Source organism: Micropterus salmoides, unplaced genomic scaffold (assembly GCF_014851395.1).
Source record: "Micropterus salmoides isolate LMB-PRFRI ecotype aquatic unplaced genomic scaffold, ASM1485139v1 Ms_hic_scaffold_1, whole genome shotgun sequence".
In the NCBI taxonomy this organism is placed as follows: Eukaryota; Metazoa; Chordata; class Actinopteri; order Centrarchiformes; family Centrarchidae; genus Micropterus; species Micropterus salmoides.
Genome location: NW_024040040.1, coordinates 9,881,489 through 9,902,681, shown reverse-complemented (window position 1 = coordinate 9,902,681; position 21,193 = coordinate 9,881,489). Strand labels below are relative to the sequence as shown.

At 40.7% G+C, this 21,193-nt stretch overlaps 1 protein-coding gene across 1 annotated transcript; it reads left to right on the top strand.

Annotated features, from left to right (window-relative positions):
- The first annotated feature begins 431 nt into the window (after window positions 1-431).
- LOC119901907 (rho GTPase-activating protein 20-like) lies at window positions 432-21,135 on the top strand. The gene is given in 17 exon segments (XM_038717683.1): window positions 432-589; window positions 4,350-4,435; window positions 7,817-7,990; window positions 8,134-8,283; window positions 8,818-8,859; window positions 8,965-9,049; window positions 9,234-9,311; window positions 9,651-9,717; window positions 10,019-10,222; window positions 10,324-10,496; window positions 11,589-11,753; window positions 12,398-12,510; window positions 12,649-12,841; window positions 13,887-14,001; window positions 14,544-14,739; window positions 14,741-15,497; window positions 18,615-21,135. Coding segments are annotated over 17 exon segments (3,474 nt in total). The 5' UTR covers window positions 432-526; the 3' UTR covers window positions 19,428-21,135.
- Window positions 21,136-21,193: the final 58 nt, after the last annotated feature.

Here is a 21,193-nt window from a genome sequence, read left to right as displayed (position 1 = left end):
GGGCATCTGTTGATACAAGCTCTAAACCCCAAAGCAAACAACTATTCTCACCAATAATCTTAGCAAATCTGATGAATGAATGGAGCAATGTGGTTTAAATTAGGTAGACCTATTTCTTGCAGCATATTGGCGCCGCCTCCGTTCTGCGCGCAAAGACGCATTAAGAAGTGGCACAGCAACAGATAATCCAGACAGGAGGTGCTTTTGGTCGTAGCACAGACTTTCATTGATAGTGAGGAGAGAAAGGGAGAGCTGTGGGATCAGCTGAGCTTGTTTTGTTTTTAAAGTCTTTTTTTTTTTTTTTTAATCAATCTGACCCCCCCTCTTCGTGTAGCATATCACGCTTGTCCCACACGCCCTGGTCGCCGACTATAACTTTTGAGTGACTTCATGTGACGCTTGTGTTGAGATGGTTTCTTTCTTCCGGAGGCGGAGGTTGTTAATGGGATTTCTCTCCACGCTGCATCACCTGAGGACAGTTGGACAGTGAGTGAGCCGTGGGGCGTCTGGAGGCTGGATGGACAACATGTCTCCACAACAGCAACAGGAAAGCCTCAGCCGAGGCGGCGGACAGCAGGAAAACAAACGGGTATCTGTTTTAAAAGTCTATATTGTTCCCATTGTTTAAGCTTAATATATACTGTTGTTCTGTTTTTAATTGCAACGGGGAAAGAGGTTGGCGTGTACTTTTATTTTGGTTTAATTAACTTTAACCCACGGCTGCGTAAAGGAGGAGCAGTTTGGCACCAGAATATTCAGTTTGTAAAATGGAAGATTTTATTATTCTTCACTTAATTATCTTTGTGCTTATTTACCGGATGAAATGAGAAAAACGTCCATGTTTTCCTCGGAGGTAACAAACATATGAATGAGTGTATTGTAAGTCAGGTCCAGTTGGGTGAGAGGTTAGTTCAGAGTTCAAGGCTTCTACCCAAGTGACACCCCGCCTCCATAAAGACAGGCAAACAAACGAAGTGGTCCATGAAACTGCTGATGATGGTGTAGAAATACCACAGGCAATCAAACAGTAGGGATATTATTGTGGTGCAGCGCCATGAAAGAGACCATGACACAGTAAGAGATTACAAATATTACCGGTGTATTTAAAGTATCTACAGATAAATTTTGTCTCATAGGAGTTATAGTTATCATACTAAATATAATATAAGAATTATAGCATGTTATACCCATTTACTGAATGACTTGTACTGCTTTTGGGTGGTAGAAATACAATTTTACCAACCGAATTATTTATTTAATCATAAAATTTTCTGTTACTTGTGAACAAATTTTACAACAAATTAACTACCCTAGTTTCTGCTGTAGTTAGGTGTTATTTTGTATTAGCCCTGGTGAACCTAAACACTTTGACTCCTGCTCAAAATCCATCATTCTGCAGCCCCTGAACAATCAATCAGCTTTCAACAAGGGATTTGTTAATTACCAACGTGTTTAGTATTAATAAAATACATTTATGTGGTATACAGATTTATTTTTGTATTATTATATTTGTAAATTAATAGTTTTCGTATAACAATAACTGTAGACTACTTATGTGCTGCTTGCTTGTTTTAATTGAGCTTGAAACCACATCGCCGCCAGCTTCTCATCTGCATTTTCTGATTTAACAAGACACAGAAATACAGTATATCACCATTGTGCCATTGATCCCTGCTGTACTATGGCAACTTTTCACTCTATGAGTAAATACAGTAGTTGTATCCAGTGACGCTGGCACCTGCTGGCAGTATGATGGTGTGGAAACACTATGAATGAACTTCCTCTTAAACTGCTTTGTGTTATAATACAGTTTATAATATAATAGCTGGGCTGATGCTGGCCAGTGGAATTGTTTTAAAACCCATATCTCCATGTCAGCTTCTGTTAGTTTATTTGTAGGAGTGAAAGGCAACATTGTCATGTTGTGGCTGGCGTGTAAGGAATGTTTCACCAATATGTGACCCTGTTAACTCGGTGATATGACATTGTGAAATGTCAAAAATGCGTGAACGTGCATAGTGGTTGTAAGATGGAGGGGGACTGATCTTTTCGTAGTGAAGAGCTTGATGGTTTACTTTGGACCGGAAGGCCTTCAGATAGATTGGTGACTGTGACGTCGGTTGTTGGTCCCCTACTTTGGTCCAGAATGAAATATGTCAACAAGTATTGCATGGAGTGCCATGAAATTTGGTACAGAAATTCGTAATAACTTTAGTGAACCCCTGAGTTTTATCTAGAGAAAAATTAATGTAGTTGCTTATTTAGTCTATTTGGGAGAGTCGACGTATCGCTGCAAGGTGAGGGTCAACAGACCCACTGGGGCTGCTGAGCTGGTAGGCATGTTTACTGCTGGCTGACCACTGTTTTATAATATTATGTAACAGACCACCCTGGCAGTTGGTTTGACCGTGTTGTTTTGTAGAAATAATTGCACAGTAGACACATTTCAGGATGAACTGATTATTGAAAACGACGGTTACTGTCCAACAATTACAATGTTACTGAGGTGTGTCATCGTCATTACCTGATATTTATCGAGACATTCTGAACAGAGTGGTGGTTTAGGTCTTTTGCTGAGCGACAGACCCAGCTGGAGAAAAAAGTCTTCGGTAAAACAAATGTGAGTCCTAGAAAATGATTGAGGTGATCCTTCAGTCGTTTTCAAAATCTGAAACTAGAAGGCATGATTATTTACAATGTCGTATTTTAGACATATTTTATTTTCTTCTTCACTGTTTACTTTCTTCTACAGTGCAAGTTGACAACACAACAAGGCCACAAACTAGCTGCTGACGCCTTTGATTGTCTCCCTTGATCACGTGACCCTGGCCTCGCAATGTCGTAGTGGTCCATCGAGACCCTCCCCTTTTTGTATTTAGTGCCAGTTAGCATATGTTAGCAAATGATGATAGGGAACATGGTAAAATCATTATACTTTATTAGCATTAGCATTTGAGCATGTTAACATTATGACATGCGCAAATAATATAATAACTAATAAAACTTTATTTATATAGCACTGTTCTTAACAAAGTTATAAAGGGTTTAACAGAAAATAAGAAGAAGCTTATTCACATTAGACTTCTACAGTCTGGATTATAAAGATCTGCAGAATTAAAACTTAATTCTGCGTAGAGTTCAATCATAAAACTTCAAAAACAACAAAAATAATAACAAAACATAACAAAAATTCCAGTAATATTTATTTAAAGAATACAAGTGTGTAAATCTCACTCCTAATGAAAGAAATGTGGTTACGTAATAGTTGTTTGTCACGCTGCTTCACACTCAGATTCTTTTGCAATTAGATTAAATAAAACTTTAATGATCCTTGTGGGGAAACTAGGATAATAGGATCCAGCAGAGAAAAATGGGATCTCATTATGGCTGCAAGCAGCAGCTGGCGAGGTGTGGTACAGTGGGAGCAGCGGATTAATTCAGCTTGGAAGTGCCATACTTTTGTCTCGTCTTATTTAAATTCAACTTAAAAGACTTGCCCAAGATTTTTTATTGGGGGAAAAAAAAAACATTATGGAGATATGAATATGTGAGCACCACAAACATGCAACAAATTTCCAGCTCACTTTTTCTGAGTAGTAGAAGTGTGAGAGAGGTCAGGAGTGTCATGGTAGAGACAGAGTACTGAAGGTAATACAGACTGTAAAATGTTCTCACCTGGCTAATCTTTATGCTCCAACATTCTTCTGTGTTTAAATTCTCCTGTTTCAGTCTGCTGTGTCTTTTCTTTTGGAGGCCATCACATCCCAGTGATGCGATGAACGTGTTGAACATCAGGATGCTTATGTAACGAAGTGTAAACATGACATAAGCATGGCGTATATTCTGTCCACCTCTCTTTGTGGGATTTCAGCTTTTCAAGTTTTAGTGCAGGGCAGTGTGGTCAAATGTGATGTAGATAGAAGTGAATGGTTTCTTACAGGAATTACAGTTTTATGTGTTATTATTATTGTATTGTGTATTATTACTAACAGAAAAGATGAGAGCGGTTATAACAACTGTTTTTAAAGATCAATTCAGATGTTAAATGCATTCTTTATTTTTTTTGGTTTAAAATCCAAATTGTCATGCATTGAAGGCTTAGTGAAATGCTCTTGTAAAGTAACCTGTTTTAACTATGAGATGTGATGTAGAGCTAAATACTACTCACAAAATAATAATTTTCAGAAATGTCTAGTGTCGTATGAATATTGGTCTTATTTCGTACCAACAAAAGGTGAAATGAGTTCATACAACTTTTTCGTTACACCCTGGATACATACATGTTTTACGTGTTTTAATAATGCAGCGTCACACCAAAAAATTGGATTGTCTCTCTTTGTCTCTTTAAGCGCATGAAGTCTCAGAGTTATCGCCGCCAGTCCGCCCCGTCTCTGGTCCTCACCAAGGCTCTCACCAGGTCCAAGACTCTCTCCAGGTACTGTAAAATATATTTAGAGACTCAAGGCTAGATTTACCAAATAAATGCTGCCATGCAAATGTCTGCTGCTAACTCTAAGCGGTCTTGACTAAATAGTAACACAGTGGCGTTGTGTAAAGATAATACAGTTATCTTGACTAATGATAACTGTGATCTTGACTACATTGTAATGTGGGGATATTAACTAAGTAGTAATGAAAAAGAATAAGACACAAAGTTTACACAGTTAAATTAATGCAGGCAAATTAAATAAGCAATGTCCATTAACAGTTATTGCTCTAAGAGTTCAGTTATAGGTCTATTTTACTCTTTCTGAGGATCTCAAAAAAAGAGTTGTTGATGCTCATCAGACTGGAAAAGGTTATAATACAGTAATACACAGTCAGGCAGACTTTGTACCAATTGCTCCCCTCTATAGGAGTGGTCGACCAACAAAGATCACTCCAAGAGCAAGTCCGCAAGGTCACAAAGGAACCCAGGGTTACTTCTCAGAAACTAAAGGCCTCTCTCACATTGGCTAATGTCAATGTTCACGAGTCCACCATCAGGAGCTGAACAACAGTGGTGTGCATGGCAGGTTTCTAAGGAGAAAGCCACTCCTTTACAAAAGGAACATTGCTGCCCATCTGCAGTTTGCTCATGATAATGTGGACAAGCCACAGCGCACTGGATGCATTTTTTCTGGACTAATGATGCCAAAGTAGAACTTTTTGGAAAACATTCCACTATAGGAACCTTATTCCATCTGTGAAACGTGGTGGTAGTATCATGATCTGGGCCTGCTTTGCTGCATATGAGCCAGGACGGCTTGCCATCATTGATGGAACAATGAATTCTGAATTATACCAGCGAATTTTAGAGAAAAATGTCCGGACATTGGTCCGTGAACTGAATCTCAAGAGAATGTGGTTCATGCAACAAGAGAATGAACCTAGGCACACAAGTCCTTCGGCCAAAGAACAGTTAAAGAAGAATAAAGTGAATGTTTTGGAATGACCAAGTCAAAGTCCTGACCTCAGTCCGATCTAAATGTTGTGGAAGTTGGACTTGAAGTGAGCAGTTCATGTGAGAAAACCAACATCCAAGAGTTGATGCTGTTCTATAAAGAGGAATGTGCTAAGATTCCTCCACGTCCAATTGCAGGACTGATCAACACTTACCGGAAACATTTAGTTGCAGTTATTGCTGCACGGAGGAGTCACACCAGATCCTGAAAGGAAAGGTTCACATACTTTTGCCACTCACAGATATGCAGTGTTGGATCATTTTCCTCAATGAATAAATGACCAAGTATATTGTTATTTTCTCATTTGTTTAATTCGGTTCTCTTGATCTACTTTTAATATTATGCAGAAATATAAAAAACTTTACAATCCTTCCAGCACCTTTGTAGGATGGAGTGGCTTTGGAGGAGGGCATGAAGGGAGGGGGTGTATATATATATATATTTTTTTTTAGTTGGATACTTTCAAAATCTTGCTTCCTCTCACTAGTTCTTCAGCTTTAAGACACCCCAGTTGTGTTCATGTTGTAAGTCTACCTGCAGGTGATAGTTGAGTTAAGTGTCACCACAGGTACCAGCAGGCTGAGTAGGTCAGTTATCCATACATCCATACCAGAGTCACTGAGGTCAGGCCACTCTGACAAAACTCTGAAACCACACACACATGCCCCGGGCACAGTGAGGTGTTGGATCCACTCGGATGGATAATCCTCCTGTAACCAGACTTATCAGAGGATCAGGCATCTATTAATAGCTCTGCCTTTGAACATATGGACTGAGAATATGAATAAGAAATAACCTCATTAAAAAGCTCCCACAGAGGGTGGGGGCACCTCACTGAACAACAACTACAGCCCCTGCTGTCAAACACGGACTGCTACTGCATAACTCTCACTCCAAGTGTGGATATGGTTAATACGATATAACAAAAGTTAATCAAACGAAAACAGACTTGCTTACACCTTCATTGTTTTAGCATATTAAACATTCATTTTGATTTTGGCCCACTTTACCAAAATGTCCAAGTATTTGTTTAATGGTTAACTGATCTAGGGAATAAAACAATAAAGCAATTACTGATTTTTAAACAATAAACTTGCATTCAGTAACACCAGCCCTTTGTCTTACATCATATTTATTAACAATTTGGAAAAGATCCCTATTCGGATGTGGCCTGGGAAAAGCGTCAGTTGAAAGATGTGAGTCCTCTTTTTTTTGCTGTAAATTTGGATTTGACTTTCTGAAACCTGCAGATTCCCTGACCCCATACTGCACTCAACCCTAAACCTAATATGACTTAAAATGACATAACACAATTTACATGATGAAGAGTGCAGGAGTCCTTTGATCTCTTCTGAATCTCCATTGAATCCCAAACACAAGTCAAAATTTGTCATGCAAACTCAATGTACAAACGTACACATCAGTATTTCCAAGCTTTTTTTAATTTGGTGATGAAGGATGCCAGAGAGGAGGAAAGAGACGGAGATCTGAAGTGAATAATCTAATAATAAGAGAGGCACCACACGATCAAAAGCAACAGGGTCTTACTAAATCTTTGTATTTAAACTGGGACCTCACCACCAAACATGTCTCCTGATAAACTAAAACTGTAAACATCCAAATATCTCCTTATAAGATACAAAGGTTTGCCCCAATGAGGAAGCAGCTGCTCAGCATTACCATGCAGGAATTCTAACCATATAAATGATTAAAAAAAAAAAAAGTGAAGTCAGGGTATCTGTAGGTCTCGTCTTCAAGTCAAGTCAGAACGCATTAATTTAATTAGTTATATTATTAGGAATTGTTGTTATATATTGCTGGGAAGTACTGAAAATAACGTGATTCTAAGCCATATTGTCCCATCATATTTTATACTCTGGCCAGTGTAATTGTTTGGCTAAAACATCTGGTGTAGGAGGAAGGTTCGGTCATTTAAAATGCTGAGTATCTTAATAAGAATCATGTTACTAAAGTTCGAAAGTTTATTAGACATTTTTACAATTATAATAATCAGTTGAGATAATTGCTGAAAAGACTGTTTGTCTCTGTTACCTTCCTTCACAGCAATGATTTGGTGGATAATCTCCTGAAGATGCTTCCCTTCCTCTGGTGTAAACAGTTTTACAGGGAAGGTTTGATGCAGAAATCATATCTAATGTTTCAATAAAGCCAAAGAGAAAACCTTTGAAAGAACATAACAGAAGCACAGGGCTTTATGGGAATGGACACGTGGTCGGAGATTCTCAGATGTCTCATTTTAACAGTATTAAATTGATGTCTAAATATGCAATATGTGTGTCAAGAAAGATCAGTTTGGTCGTTGGATATTTTAAACTGTAAAATAAATTTGGCTCCATGTTTTTGTATTCCAGAGAGAGCTTCCTGGTTCCTGTGTGCCCAGAGACCTGCCCATTGGTCCAGTCCTTCCTCACCGGCTCTAATAGGTCGTTTCTTCTGCACGGACACGCTCAGTTGAAGACAGGGATGCAGACTCAGGACAGACACCTCTTTCTGTTCAACGACATACTGGTGATTGCCAAAGCCAAGTAAGCACAAGTGTGTGTCAGGAACATTTTGGCTGCTCCTCATCTCATTCACCCGTGAATTAGGTTAATACCCAGGTCTAAGGTTAAAATTAGTGTGTGTGTGTGTGTGCGCGTGTTCACACCGGTGCTCATGTCGTTCCCAGATCAGCTAACCACTTCAAGCAGAAGGCCCAAGTGTGTGTTCGGGAGATGTGGACGGCAGGCTGCATGGATGAGGTGTGCGAGGGAAGCACGAACCCAGAGAGAAGCTTCGTCATGGGCTGGCCCACCTGCAACTGTGTCGCTACGTTTAGGTAACACACACGTTACTGCTTTAAACCAGTCCGGTGTTGTCATCGTTTATGTTACTGTAAATTTGCACACACAAGGACGCAGAAACACACAAATATTGACACACTTTGGAATGTGCTAAGTGTAAAACGCAGATGTTCTCCACAAACATTTCAAGCCTATCTGATGAGTATAATGCCTTTTTTTTTTGTGTTTGTTTTATGCCGCAATGATCAGAAGGTCCTCAAACTCAAACATGTCACGCAAACATAGTTCAGGTTCATGTTCACTCTGCGTCACGTCAGAGGCTGGGAAATATGTTTATGTTTCAGTCGTAAATATCTTGGGTGATGCTGTAAACTTGACCTTATATGTCAGATGAACAGAAAGCAGACAGGATGCACTTTTATGGAGAGCCAGTTTAGAGTCAAACTGAATGATATCCAAGCATACGACAAGAATAATATGTTATTATCGATCTGAGAAAATAGTTAGTATTACGACAGACACACAGACTGCGGTGATGTTTGATGTTCTTCTCCGTGTTCCCCCTTCAGCTCTGCAGAACAGAAAGAAAGATGGCTCTCCCTCCTCAAAAGGTAAAACTCCGCCTTCGTGCATCAACAGAAAACGTGTCCGCACGTTGCACAGAGAGAAAAGAGAGGACAAATCTCACGTGGCGTGTTTTCCTCTTTTCTCTCCAGTCGGATAAAAGAAGAGAAAGAGAGGGAAGAACCTAAAACCATTCCTCTGAGAGTGTACGGGAAGGGAATCAATACTTTCGCGGTTGTAAGTTAACTTTGATGTTTGAGCAACCTGCATCTGCTTTGACGGGTGTGACATTATGAAGTGCATGAAATCCTTGACATTATTTCTAGTGATACTTCTTGTCTTGGAGTATGTGATGATCCTTTACCATATACTGTATGTCCCTGTGTCCTGTGTGTGACTGCTGCCTTCTCCCCCTGATTAGACCAAAACGCTGCCTGTCAGCAACTCCGATTCAACCAATGAGGTGGTCCGGCTGGCCCTGCAGCAGTTTGGCATCATAGTGAGTGAAGAAAAAAACCTGTCCCACTTGCTTTCATAATGTGTAATATGTGTTAAGTCTGCCTGTTTGTCATGACAGTGAATACTAATTAATTTGCCAGTATATTGAGCCTGTCTTTTTTAGGCTTGGACTAAATATTGATGTTTTTGTTGTAGTTGTGCATGTTACTTGTGATGTAAACACACAGCATGTGAAAACTGAAAGAAAATACTTTGTCGCATATCCGCTTCTTAAAATGTATTTCTCCGGAGAGCAAGATGCCTTTATTAAGTTTCTCTGCGGCCTTGTAGAGTTAAGTATCTTGTTTTTCTGACAATCTTTGTCTCTGCTTTGCCTCAGGGAAATGTGAAAGACTTCCAGCTGTGGGTCATCTCCAAGAGGGACAACACCCCTTATCCTCTAATTGGTCAGTGAAAGTTCCACTATCCACAAGTTTGATAGTGTGGGTTCTCTTTCAGGTTCTGAATGGGGGGCATGACAGAAAAAGTTTGAGAAGCACTGAGTCTTGACACAGGGGTGAGATGTTTTTTAGACACACTAGCACCATTCATTCCCAGAGAAGAGTGTGATGTCGCCCCTGCAGGGAGGAAACGAAGGGTCACCGAGTGCGTGCTGACTAACACTGCGATGTTATGGTGCTGTTGATGTTCTATAGCAACTATATTAAGCCTCCAGGGAGTGATGCTGCCTCTTCTCCTCCGTCTCAGGTCATGAGTTTCCCTTTAGTATCCAGATGAGTCATGTGAGGCTCACCATGTCTCATGGAGGCGGCGGCGGCGGCGTCTGCACGGATGCTGCTGCACCTCCTGCGGACAGACAGAGGGCCATGCAGGTGGAGCAGCTGCAGGTATACAAGCAGTGCCAGTTCATCATGAAGCCTCGACCCGTTGAAACACTACATGTATCTGCAGGTGAGATCATTTGCTGATGTTTATTTTTAAAAAATGAATATAAAAATAGAAGATTGAGAGTTTATGCTGATGCATGCTGTGATACTGTGTTGTCTTTCCAGAGTTGTCTCAGAAGCCATTTAAAAGGAGGCGTTCCCTCATCACCTGGGCCTTCTGGCGAGGCTCCTCCTCTCACCTGAATGAATTATCCCTCGCCAGTGCGGCGCACGGCTGCCTGTTCGGCCAGCCGCTCAGCAGTGTTTGTGTAGAGGACGCTCTGCCAAAGCCAGTCATGGTCAGTAGGAACAATGACACGAGTGACTTTAATTTACTGCCTTTGTTTGTTCAGTATTATTCAGATTGTTTAAAAAAAGTCTTTAATAGAAGAAAAGTGTCAATTTCTGCACAATACGGATCGAACTCGAGTCAAACATTGTCCAGCTGAAATTTACTTTTTTGTCTCCTTTGCAGTTTTCTCATTTGAGAAACCGTATGCTAATATGCTCCCAATGCAGTTTAGCACTTATAATATGTATCCTGTTCACCATCTTAGTTCAGTGTATTAGCATGCTAACATTTGCTAACTACACTAAATACAGCTGAGGCTGATGGGACTAGATTAAGGTAAGGGATCACTAAACCTAGGGTTAGGCTTTTCACTAAAAGAAAATATTTTATTGCTGTTGTTTTCATGATAATGAAATAAGTCCTCCAGGTCTGCATTAACCAGACTGAATTTGGAGAACTTGTCATACAGTCAATCAAATTGTTTAATTTCCAACTGTATTTAGCATAATGTCAGTTAGACTTGATAACAGACAGCAGCCTGCTACGCAAGACTTTTAATAACAGTCCTCGTAAGCTTTTATGCTAAAGTCTCCTTCTTTTGTAACTAACAAACACATCTTATCCTGCACCATATCCTGTTGAACGAGCCCCCAAACAAACATTTACAGGGGAAAAGTGCGCTGCTGACGTCAGTGTGTAGGCTATATAGCTCATTAGCTGCTCAGATGAAACACATTAAACAACTTAAAAACTTTAAAGGTAAATTAGTCATTTTATTAGAGGGTTTTATAATGAGATGAAGAAGATGATTAATCTGTAAATGTCACTATGGTCCTTTTTAGATGCTAGTGTAGTCTTTACTCTTCAGCACCACTGCAAACAGACGGTCCAAAGCTTGTTCACTACAGTCTCTTTACTTTGTCTCTTGTTTCCCCGCCGGGGCTCAGCAGACACCTACACGCCCCTTTAGCAACTGAGAGGAAAAGGAGGAAAAGGAGCATTTCCGCTTCTTTCCCAATGTTTTTCATTGTAATATTTTTATCAACAACAAGCTTCACTGACATTAGTTTCCCTTATTTCACGTCCTCTCCCTCACCAGGACATGCTGGCGTTTCTGTACCATGAGGGTTCGTGGACGCGGGGCATCTTCCGTCGGCCAGCGGGGGCTCGGTCTGTCAGAGAGCTGCGGGACTCTCTGGACTCCGGAGAGTTTAAACTTCCTCTGTCAAGAGACAACATCTTTATCATTGCCGGAGTCTTTAAGGTGTGACAGCTTGAGTGTGTTTTTGTGTGTGTGTGTGTATATTTGAGTTCAAACTCAACAGGTGGTGTTTAAAAACACCCCTGTTCTAATGATTGAGAAATAATCAACAGCATTTTGGTAAACAGATTGTGTACATGTGTCAGTTACCTTCTTGACCCACATCGAAGCACAAAATTAATCCGCTTCCATCCTACTCAGCCTCTATTACATGCTCTGCAGCCATGTTAGCAGGACAAGCTGTTCACAGCAGAGGAGATAGGCTTGTTAATGTGATCTGGATTATAATTATTATTATCACCTTATTATCTGCAGGGATGATGGGTAAGCTTCTGTGCACGAGTGCTAAACTGTGTCACGTCTTTACTCGGCAGCTCATTTGCATCATTTATATTTGCCACAGCCATGTTGCTCTCTCAGTCAGTTGCGGTATATGGAAGTGAACATTCATTACTCTCACCTTAACTAAAAAAAGTCTTACACCAATTCACTTAACAAAAACCTGGAAATATATTAATACTGACTGAGTTTTTAGGAACAAACAGGAGAAAATCAATTTTACTCTTATTTTGAATGATACATTTTTTCAGACGTACATACTCTTAAGAAAACACTGGTGAGGTTTCCTGATGTGTGCATGCTTGCAGGAGTTCTTGCGCAGCATCCCAGGCAGCTTGTTGTGTTGTGAGCTGCATGAAGAGTGGATGGATGTGCTGGAGGAAGAAGAGGAGGAGGAAGAACAAGTGCAGGACATACTGAGGTAACACGCACACTCTCTAAACTGAACATCTGTAAAAGTCTAAATGTTGGACCATGACATGATTTTTCAGAGACTTTGCTATTAACACTAACACACAATAGTATTGTTTTCCTATCACCTGATTCTGTCTCCCTGCAGGATGATTGGTCGTCTGCCCAAAGAAAACGCCTTGCTGCTACGCTACCTGTTGGCCATGCTGCTCGGTATCCAGGGCAACGCCCACGAGAACCAGATGACGAGTTTCAATTTATCGGTGTGCATCGCTCCCAGCATGCTTTGGCCTCCTGGAGCGCCTGGTAGCCCTGAGGTGGAGGGAGAAGGAACTAAGAAGGTGAGAGGGGAAGGGAGTTGTGCAGCTTTGACAGTTTAAAATGTTAGTTTGCTCATTAACAGAGAACAGCAGCTGGGAAAAGCTTGAACTCAGTCAGTTTTAAAGGACTCCAGAGTCCACAGAAACCTTTTTAAACCACTTATCTGCTGTCCATCTGTGTGCCCATTATCTTTCTATCATAGTTTCACCAAAATATGTCTAAATACACTACTACATTCTTGATGCCTATGGGATGATCACGTGGACACTCAACTACAGAGCCAAGATAGCCTAATTGTGCTGTTTAACAAAATGTCGGGACTAAACCGAATGCACAAAAAAAGTCTGTCCTTAGGCATTTATTAGTTTCTGACCCTGGAAAAGCAGTAAAATTCCCCAAACTACTGTTTCTTTGAACCAAGTTGCACACATTTAGGTGTCTCTCTGATCTCCTGAAAACTACTGTACTAATATTTTTTTTTTTTTACTTCCATTTACTGAGCTCCCCCTGGGGAGGCAACTCCCACTTTGAAAACCTCTGGTCTAAGTCATGTCACAGTAACAAAGAGAAGTTTGTTAATTTTGGCCTTAAAAAACACTAAAAATAGCACAGGCATTGCAATCCAAAGAAACAGTCGTAAGCCAAATGCCCACCTTTATCAGGAAAACCTTCTTTGATTTGGAAAATATATGGTATACATTTATTAAAGTATTTCCATTAAAGAGAAACCACATTCTCTTCAGAACATTTTAACATCATGTTTGGGTAACAAGTATGTTTAGTTACAAGCATGGATATCAATCATACATGCATGTTTTCACCAAAAATGTATCATTCACAAATAAGTGTATAGCTGCCTAATCTGTCGACTGACAGATTTTTGGAACAAGGTCTTTGTGTTTGTTAATTACATCTTTAATGATTGCGTTGTAATACCTTGAAACTGCTCAGAAATGATGCAGGCAGGAGATAAGAGTGTCAAAGTGCGTCCACGCAGCCTTGAAATGTTTGAACTCTGACAAATGCTAAAACTACTATTAACACTCTTCCTCTTCTCTGCTGCAGGTTTGTGAGCTGGTGAAGTTTATGATCGAACACTGTCAGCAGATTCTGGGAGAGGATCCCTCCGCCCTGTTTGGAGGGCCGCCACAAAGACCCAACACTGATGAGTTCGGATCAGGTACAGAACTGAAACATGACAAACTGTGTGTTCAAGTCAAGACAGACAGTTACAGGTCTTTACTTCCCGCATACATTTAGAATAGTCCTTTAACCAATATGGACACATGTACTGTAGTTTTAATGAGCTGTGTAAATCTTTTGAAACTAAATGATCCAAACACACACCTCTGGCCCATGATGTTCCTACCTGTTATGCTATTGTGACCCTTGAGCTAATGGCTAGTCGCCCCAAATATTTTAACAGGAAGAGAAAAGAGGCATTTTGATGTCAATTTATTTGGACGTATGTTTGGCATATAACAAGAAATATTTTCACAGCAGGATTAAAACGTGGAAAATGTGATTTTTATTCATGGTTTCATTAAAAGGTATACATTAATGTCACTGAAATCTCCACAAGAACATTCTGCATCAAGTATTTTGTGGCTTGCAGTTGCAAATTTTGTTTCCCCATTTGCAACATTATGTAAAAACAGTTTGTGTCTGTCATCCTCCTCTTTCCTTGTGCGTCAACTCTTCGTCCTTACCCCGGACCAACAGAGTCCTGGCAGTACCCTCTGACTGACTCATCCTACGACAGCCTAGAGAACGAGTTAGACAACAGCAGCGGTGGGTCACCAGGCTACTGCAGTAGAAGGCCCCTTAGACCCAAACCACTACAAGGCAGCCTGGACTCCATCCTCACATTCAGCGACTACGACCAGGACACAGACCCCAGATGCACACCAGACCCAAGATGAGAGTCTGCAGGGTCTAAAGTTGCACCCGCTGGGGAGAACCAGAGGCAGGAGACAAGACCCAGAACTCACCAGCCCTAGCCAAGATGCGTTGGCAGCGGACACCTCACCCAACCTGGACTCGCTGTCCCTGGATGGTCGGCACAGACGACGGCGGCGTTCAGAGCCGGCTATAGCATACATGGCCAAGTTTCGGCCATGCGTTTCAGGGAGCACCGACGGTCTAACAGGTGAGGATGAAGACGGTGAAGAAGAAGACTGTGAAGAAGACCTTTCCAACTGCCACACACTCGCTAACGCACACTTCCGAGGTCAGACCGCGTTAAACCTGCATGGTTTGAGGTCACCAGCTATGGAAGCGAGCTCCTCCAGCCTCTCCTCTAACCCCACCTCCCCTGCACCAACCCGCTCCTCCCTGGACTCTCTTGACTCCCTGCAGTCCCTCAGCACTGGTCACACCTGGGCAACGAGACGGGGGCAGTACCCAACCAAGACAAATCTGCCCTACAACCCCTCCTCTGCATCTGTTCCCTCTTCTTTCCCCTCAGCACCCTCCACCATAAGCTCTGCTCTGACCTCCGGCGGACATCCAGACCTGGGGACTTGTGCAAAAGGCTCCCCACCTAAAGAACCACACACTTGGGGGACCTTAAAAGGCTGTATAGGCCTCCACCCAAACTCTTGGCTCAAGAAAGGCCGGAGGCTGTCACTAACCCAACAAGATAACTTGGAGAAGGATGAAGAGGACCAGACTCGGGTGAGTAAAAAAAAACAAAACAAAAAAACCACACACACACACCACAACTAATTATAGCAGCATATGTAGAATCACATTATCCACTATTTATGTCAAACATGGATGTAAAAATTAAAGTCATGTCTCAGTTAGTCACTTAGACTACTTTCCAGGCGCTGCACAGATGTTTCAAAACAAAAGCCTTCCAGCTGCTCAAATGTAGCATAATCCCCCCACCAGTCATGGAAAGCTTTTAATTTGAAACATCTGCAGGAAGTTTAGAGTTTAATTGTTTTGTATTCAATTAACTGTTATTGGAGGGATGTGAAGTTAAAAAGGTCATTTTAGCAAGATGAACTTCACATAACAAGCAGTCATATGTAGGAGACAATATGGTGCTTGTCATGGTTCTCTAGTGTCAGATAGCGTCAGCTGGCTCTTGGTCGATGACCCCTTCCCAGTCAATGGGTCTTATTGTCTCTGTCCTCTCCTCACTGACTAGATATTCTGCTCTGTGTAGGAAGGTCCTCACCGGTGATCTTGTGTCGTTAGTGGTGGTTACAGTTGGATTTAAGGTGTTTATGAGTGAGGGTGAGTTTCCTGTGGCCTTTATCTTATCGCACTTCACATGAACACAGATGTCTAGCATCTGCAGCTTCCTGTCTTCTTCCTGCTCACTGGTCAAACTGATGTTGAAATTTGTTGTCCTTGTACCAGTCAAAGCAGTCTCTTAAAAATATTCCACATGCAGGTTAGCTACAAATGGGAAGATGGTGACCTGATTAAAAATCTATAATTAAATATGTTTTGTCTGGACATGTGTCTAGCAGGTGGATAATGAAATTAAAGTTAATTTTGTCTTTCCAGAAGAGGTCTTATGTTAGCTGCGGCCCATTTACCCTTAGTGTTTTCTCAGTCAGGATGCTACTAAACAGTGCTTTGACTTCTAAAGACACGAGAGAGAGGAGAGAGAGGAGTCTTATAAAATCCCCATTGTTCTTAATATAGCACTTGTATAAATAAATGTTGCTGATTGAACCTGATACTACCAACGCTGGATGCCATATGTCTAAGAGGCATCTCTGTTTCATGTACCTTTGCTAGCCCAAAAACTTTGTCATGTTCTTGGATACAACTTCCTCCAGAGGACGTAGGAGGTAATTGCTTTCTCAGTCCACTCTTAGGATTGCGACTAGTCTAGTATTTCTGTGTTCGATCTAAATTAAGGTTAACATAGCTGTTGGGACTGTTACCCTCCTTTTGTCTACGGGCAGGTTGTTCAAATGTTGGAAGTCCTGATGGAGCTTTGAAAGGACGAATCATTACCTGCTGGCAGAGAAAAAGGGAGGTGTAGATGTAATTGATACTGAGACGTATGAAACTAGAAGTCAAATGCTTCTAAGGGATAATATCACCTGAATTACAACGCTCATTGTGGTCCTGAAAAGAGTGGAAGGAGAACAAAGTCATCTCCTCTGGAAACAGGTGTGCCCAACAGCAGAAGACTTAAATAAAAAAGGGTACATAAACGCTCTCAAGACTCACCGTCTCCAACGTTGGTAGCATCCCTTATCAGTCAGCTACATTTCTTGCAAATGTAATTGGGCCCTTGGCTGAAAGGGACAGACAAATTAAGAACAGTGGAGATCATGTTCAGAAGATTAAGGACTTAAATCTCTTTCCTTAAATCTTACTTGTAACTATTTAAAAGCCACTACTAATTAGTTACTAATTGCACATTTTTGACATTGAAATCTATGAGGCACTTCAGATATCACCTATTCATTAGTTACTAGTAACCATTTCACTAGTAACTATTTAGATACTAGTACCGATTCATTAGAAACTAGTAAATCCAATTCTAAAAGATACTAGTACATTTTTTTTTGGGTTACTAGTCATTCATTAAAGACTAGAATGGCTTGTTATAGTAAGAATTGAAATGTTATTAGTACCTAAAAAATTTCTAAATAATTGTGACTAGTAAAATGGAAATTACTAGTGACTAATGGAATAGCCTACTAATAGCTTTAAATAGCGTCTAGAAAAAGTTATAAAGGACTAATGTTAGAACGGCTTGCCATAGTAAAATCTTGTTACTAGTTATTCACTAGTGACTGGTAAAATGGCTTGTTGACAGTAAGGATAGTATCCGTAAAAACTTACTAGTTGCTATTTAAAAGCTACTATTAGGTACCAGTAACTCTGTTCATTTTACTAGTAACTATTCAGACATAAGAAGATATCTTCAACAATGCAAATTAGCTATTAAATATTAAAAAGGACAGATCTGAAGTGAATTTATACACTAGTACTTAACTTTTAGTTACTGGTAAAACGAAAATTACTGGTAACTAAAAGTTAAGTACTACTACATAATCAATTGTTACAAGTTTACTTATAACAATTGATTATATACTAGTACTTAATTTTTAGTTATTAGCAAAACGTGAATAGTTACTGGTAACTAATAAATAAGTACTAGTAGCTTTTAAGTAGTGACTTTTAAATTTTTTGTATTAAGTATTCATAATGGCGTGCTATACCTTGATGTCAGTGGACTGTCTAGTAACATGTCCGAGGCAGCAGTTAGTCATTAGATTAGACAGCTGCTGGAGAAGTATCTTGACACTACATATCATATCCAAACAAACTAAAAAGGCACAGCCATGTGGTCATCCAGGTCCACTACTGTAGCTAATATGTACAGTGACCCCAGGTTACTGGTGAGCAGGAACAGGGTGGTAAGTTGCTGATCCTGGACACCTGCATTCATGACAGGAGACCCTTGTGTACAGGAATTATGGTATTTCCTGCAGCAGCTGTGGGAACATAGGTGAAGCTACAAAGAATCTCCAGAAGCAAGACAAGACCAGAGCAAAACTGGTCAAGGAGTTGACTAGCTATCAAGCTAGAGCTGTTAAACAGCCAAAGAAAGATCAGGGAGCCCACCCAAATCCCACGTCAGACACCATCCTAGAACCATAATGTGCGTATTATGACCCGAAAGTAACTTAAGCCAACTCAGGTCCGTGAATAAAGGTCGTGAGATGCCAAATCATTAACAAACAGACCTTAGATTCTCTTCACCAGATATTGTTCTCAAAAGGTTAATACACCGTATGTTTCTACAAACAGGGGGAGAAGCCGCTCGGGAAACTCGTCCCAGAGAAAGTAAAGGCAGGCGAAAGGGGAGGAGGGAAGCTGATCTCCAGCAGCCAACCCAAGTCCAAAACATCCTGCAGAGCCTCAAAAGATGCAGGAGGAGAAGGGGGGGGGCACGTTAGAGGGAGGCCTTGCCAGGAGCCGCAGAAGCCCCGACATCTTACACGAGACTCCTCCAGCCCCCCTTCCCACCACCGCTCTACAGGGAGTCTCCAAATTCCCAAATCCCCCTGGTTTCATTCCGCAAACTCCCCGCTAAACAACAGGCAGCTCAGCTATGCTGCCAACGCCGGCGGTGACATCAGCGATCACAGGAGCGCAGCAGAAAGTGAACAGAGTGAGCCGAAGAAGCCAGTCCCATCCCCGTCTTTATTTTACAAGCACAGCGGGCCATCTCTGTCCCTGTTCAAGCAAAAGAAGTCTCACTCCGTCGAGGAGGAATGCAACGCCAAGCTCTACCAGCGGCGGGGGTCAGAACCCGGACAGCAGGTTGTGGACCAAACCTCCACCCTCACACGGGCAAGGCTGCCCAGCGACCCAGGACTGAAGGTTACCGAGCCGGATTCACAGGGAGGGACATCAGAGGCCCGTTTCTGGCTTTCCCCCGTAGCCACCAAAGCAGTGAGGGATTACTTCTCCTCTCACCCTCGCAGTAATCCCCAGAGCAGCCAGCAGGTGGCGCACGCCCTGGTGGAGAGCCGCAAAGAATGGCTGAAGAGATGCAGTGATCCCAAAGCAGAACCAGACTTCGACCAGCTTCTGTTTTCTGAAGAATCCTACGTCTGATACTGAATGTAACCTGGAGAAACACTACATTAGATAAATGCATCACTTAACTAAATACATGACGTCACTGCTGTTAAGAATAAATTAGTTATTATACTCACCACCTTAAAAGTTACTGCTTTTCGGTTTCATTAAATGTGCAGAGCTCAATCATGCAATACATTTTGCCTAAGTCTGTAACAGGACTTGAAATTAAATAGGTTTGCTGAAATAGAAGAAACAGGAAGAATAGTTTCTCACATGACTAGGTAGATTAAAAAAACAAAACAAACAACTACTATTTTAAACTTTGCCTAGAGCTTATTGCCATTAAGGGAATTTGTTTTTGCTTGAATGTCCTCAAGGCTGGATTTACACAGAAGGAATACTACTAATAACCTTATTTATATAAAAAATAACATGTTTCACAGTCTCAACAGATTTTTAAACTATCAGGCCAAAAGTTTAAACCTGCCAATTAAAACTACCTGTTGTTGCCTTCTTTCATCATAAATACAATCTCCCTTTAGTGACTGGTCATTGGATAACTTACATGAGCTGAGTTCTAAAGAAAACACATTTGCTTTAGGTTTAACTTCAAGATTTCTGCTCGTACTGCAGCATTATGTTTGGACACATACATCCGCTTTATGCTGTAAAAGTACAGCCTAAACAGATTATGGTAAAAGTACAGCAACTCCTACAATGCATGTTCATATGCAGTTGTTTCACATTTTACTCTTAGACATTTCCAAGCATGACAGCTAAAGCACAGTGAAGAAATGGTAAAGGATTGTTTTCAGTTTCAACACTGATATTAAGTAGGACGTAAACTTTACTGTTTTCGCCCTGCACTACTTTTTAAAACAATATGACGTCACTCTGTTTTCCTGCATTGGTACTCTATTAATAAATGTACTCAATAGTTACATTTGAACATAACAGGAGATATGGGATATAATTAGAAAATGTGTTTTAATTTAATTTGGCCTGTAGTGTAAATGCAGCCTGGGTACACACTGTACTTTGCTTTTTACACCACGTCAGAGTATTTTCGGAGTAGTCATTTCACAACAAAACTGTTTTTATAATAGCTCTTACAACGAGGATTATAGATTCAGAGCCACTTCTGCATTTAACGGTTTTAAAATATACACAAGCTGAGTTTTGTAGATTAAGGAGATGTAATTATTCACTATTTACACTTTTCATGCATATTAAGAACTTTAACAGCTGTTCTGACGTTTGTGCTGCTTTCTGCCAACTAGTGTCTACGGAGGTAGTGGAATAACATCCAACTGACTTCTCTAGGCAACACACCGATGTAGTGAGTCTTTGCTCTTTAAATATTTGGTCATAAAAAGCATTAACTGTTCTTTAAAAGTATTTTCTACACAACATGCATTCCAAATGCTTCTCGGCACTATCACTTATGTCACAAGCGTTGCAGCACCTACATGCAGTAGGTATGATCCTTGTTTTCCATTTGTTGCCAACAATGTGGTTTTCACACAAGCCTGTATTGACTGAATTAATCACACGCGTGCTGTCCCAATATTTCTATTATGTAAATATGTTTTTAAAGCTTTATATTTTATGCAGCTGAAACCTTTAGGCCACAAGACTGTTGCTTTATTATACTTTCTATGCCTCGTTTCTATGTAAAATGTATTCACACGCTGTATAAGGCTAAAAATCTGCATTTGCAAATAAAATGAATTTGATGCAATTATTGGTTTACATTTGTGGTAACTGGTAGGAGAAAAGGAGGCTTTAAGTTTTGTGCA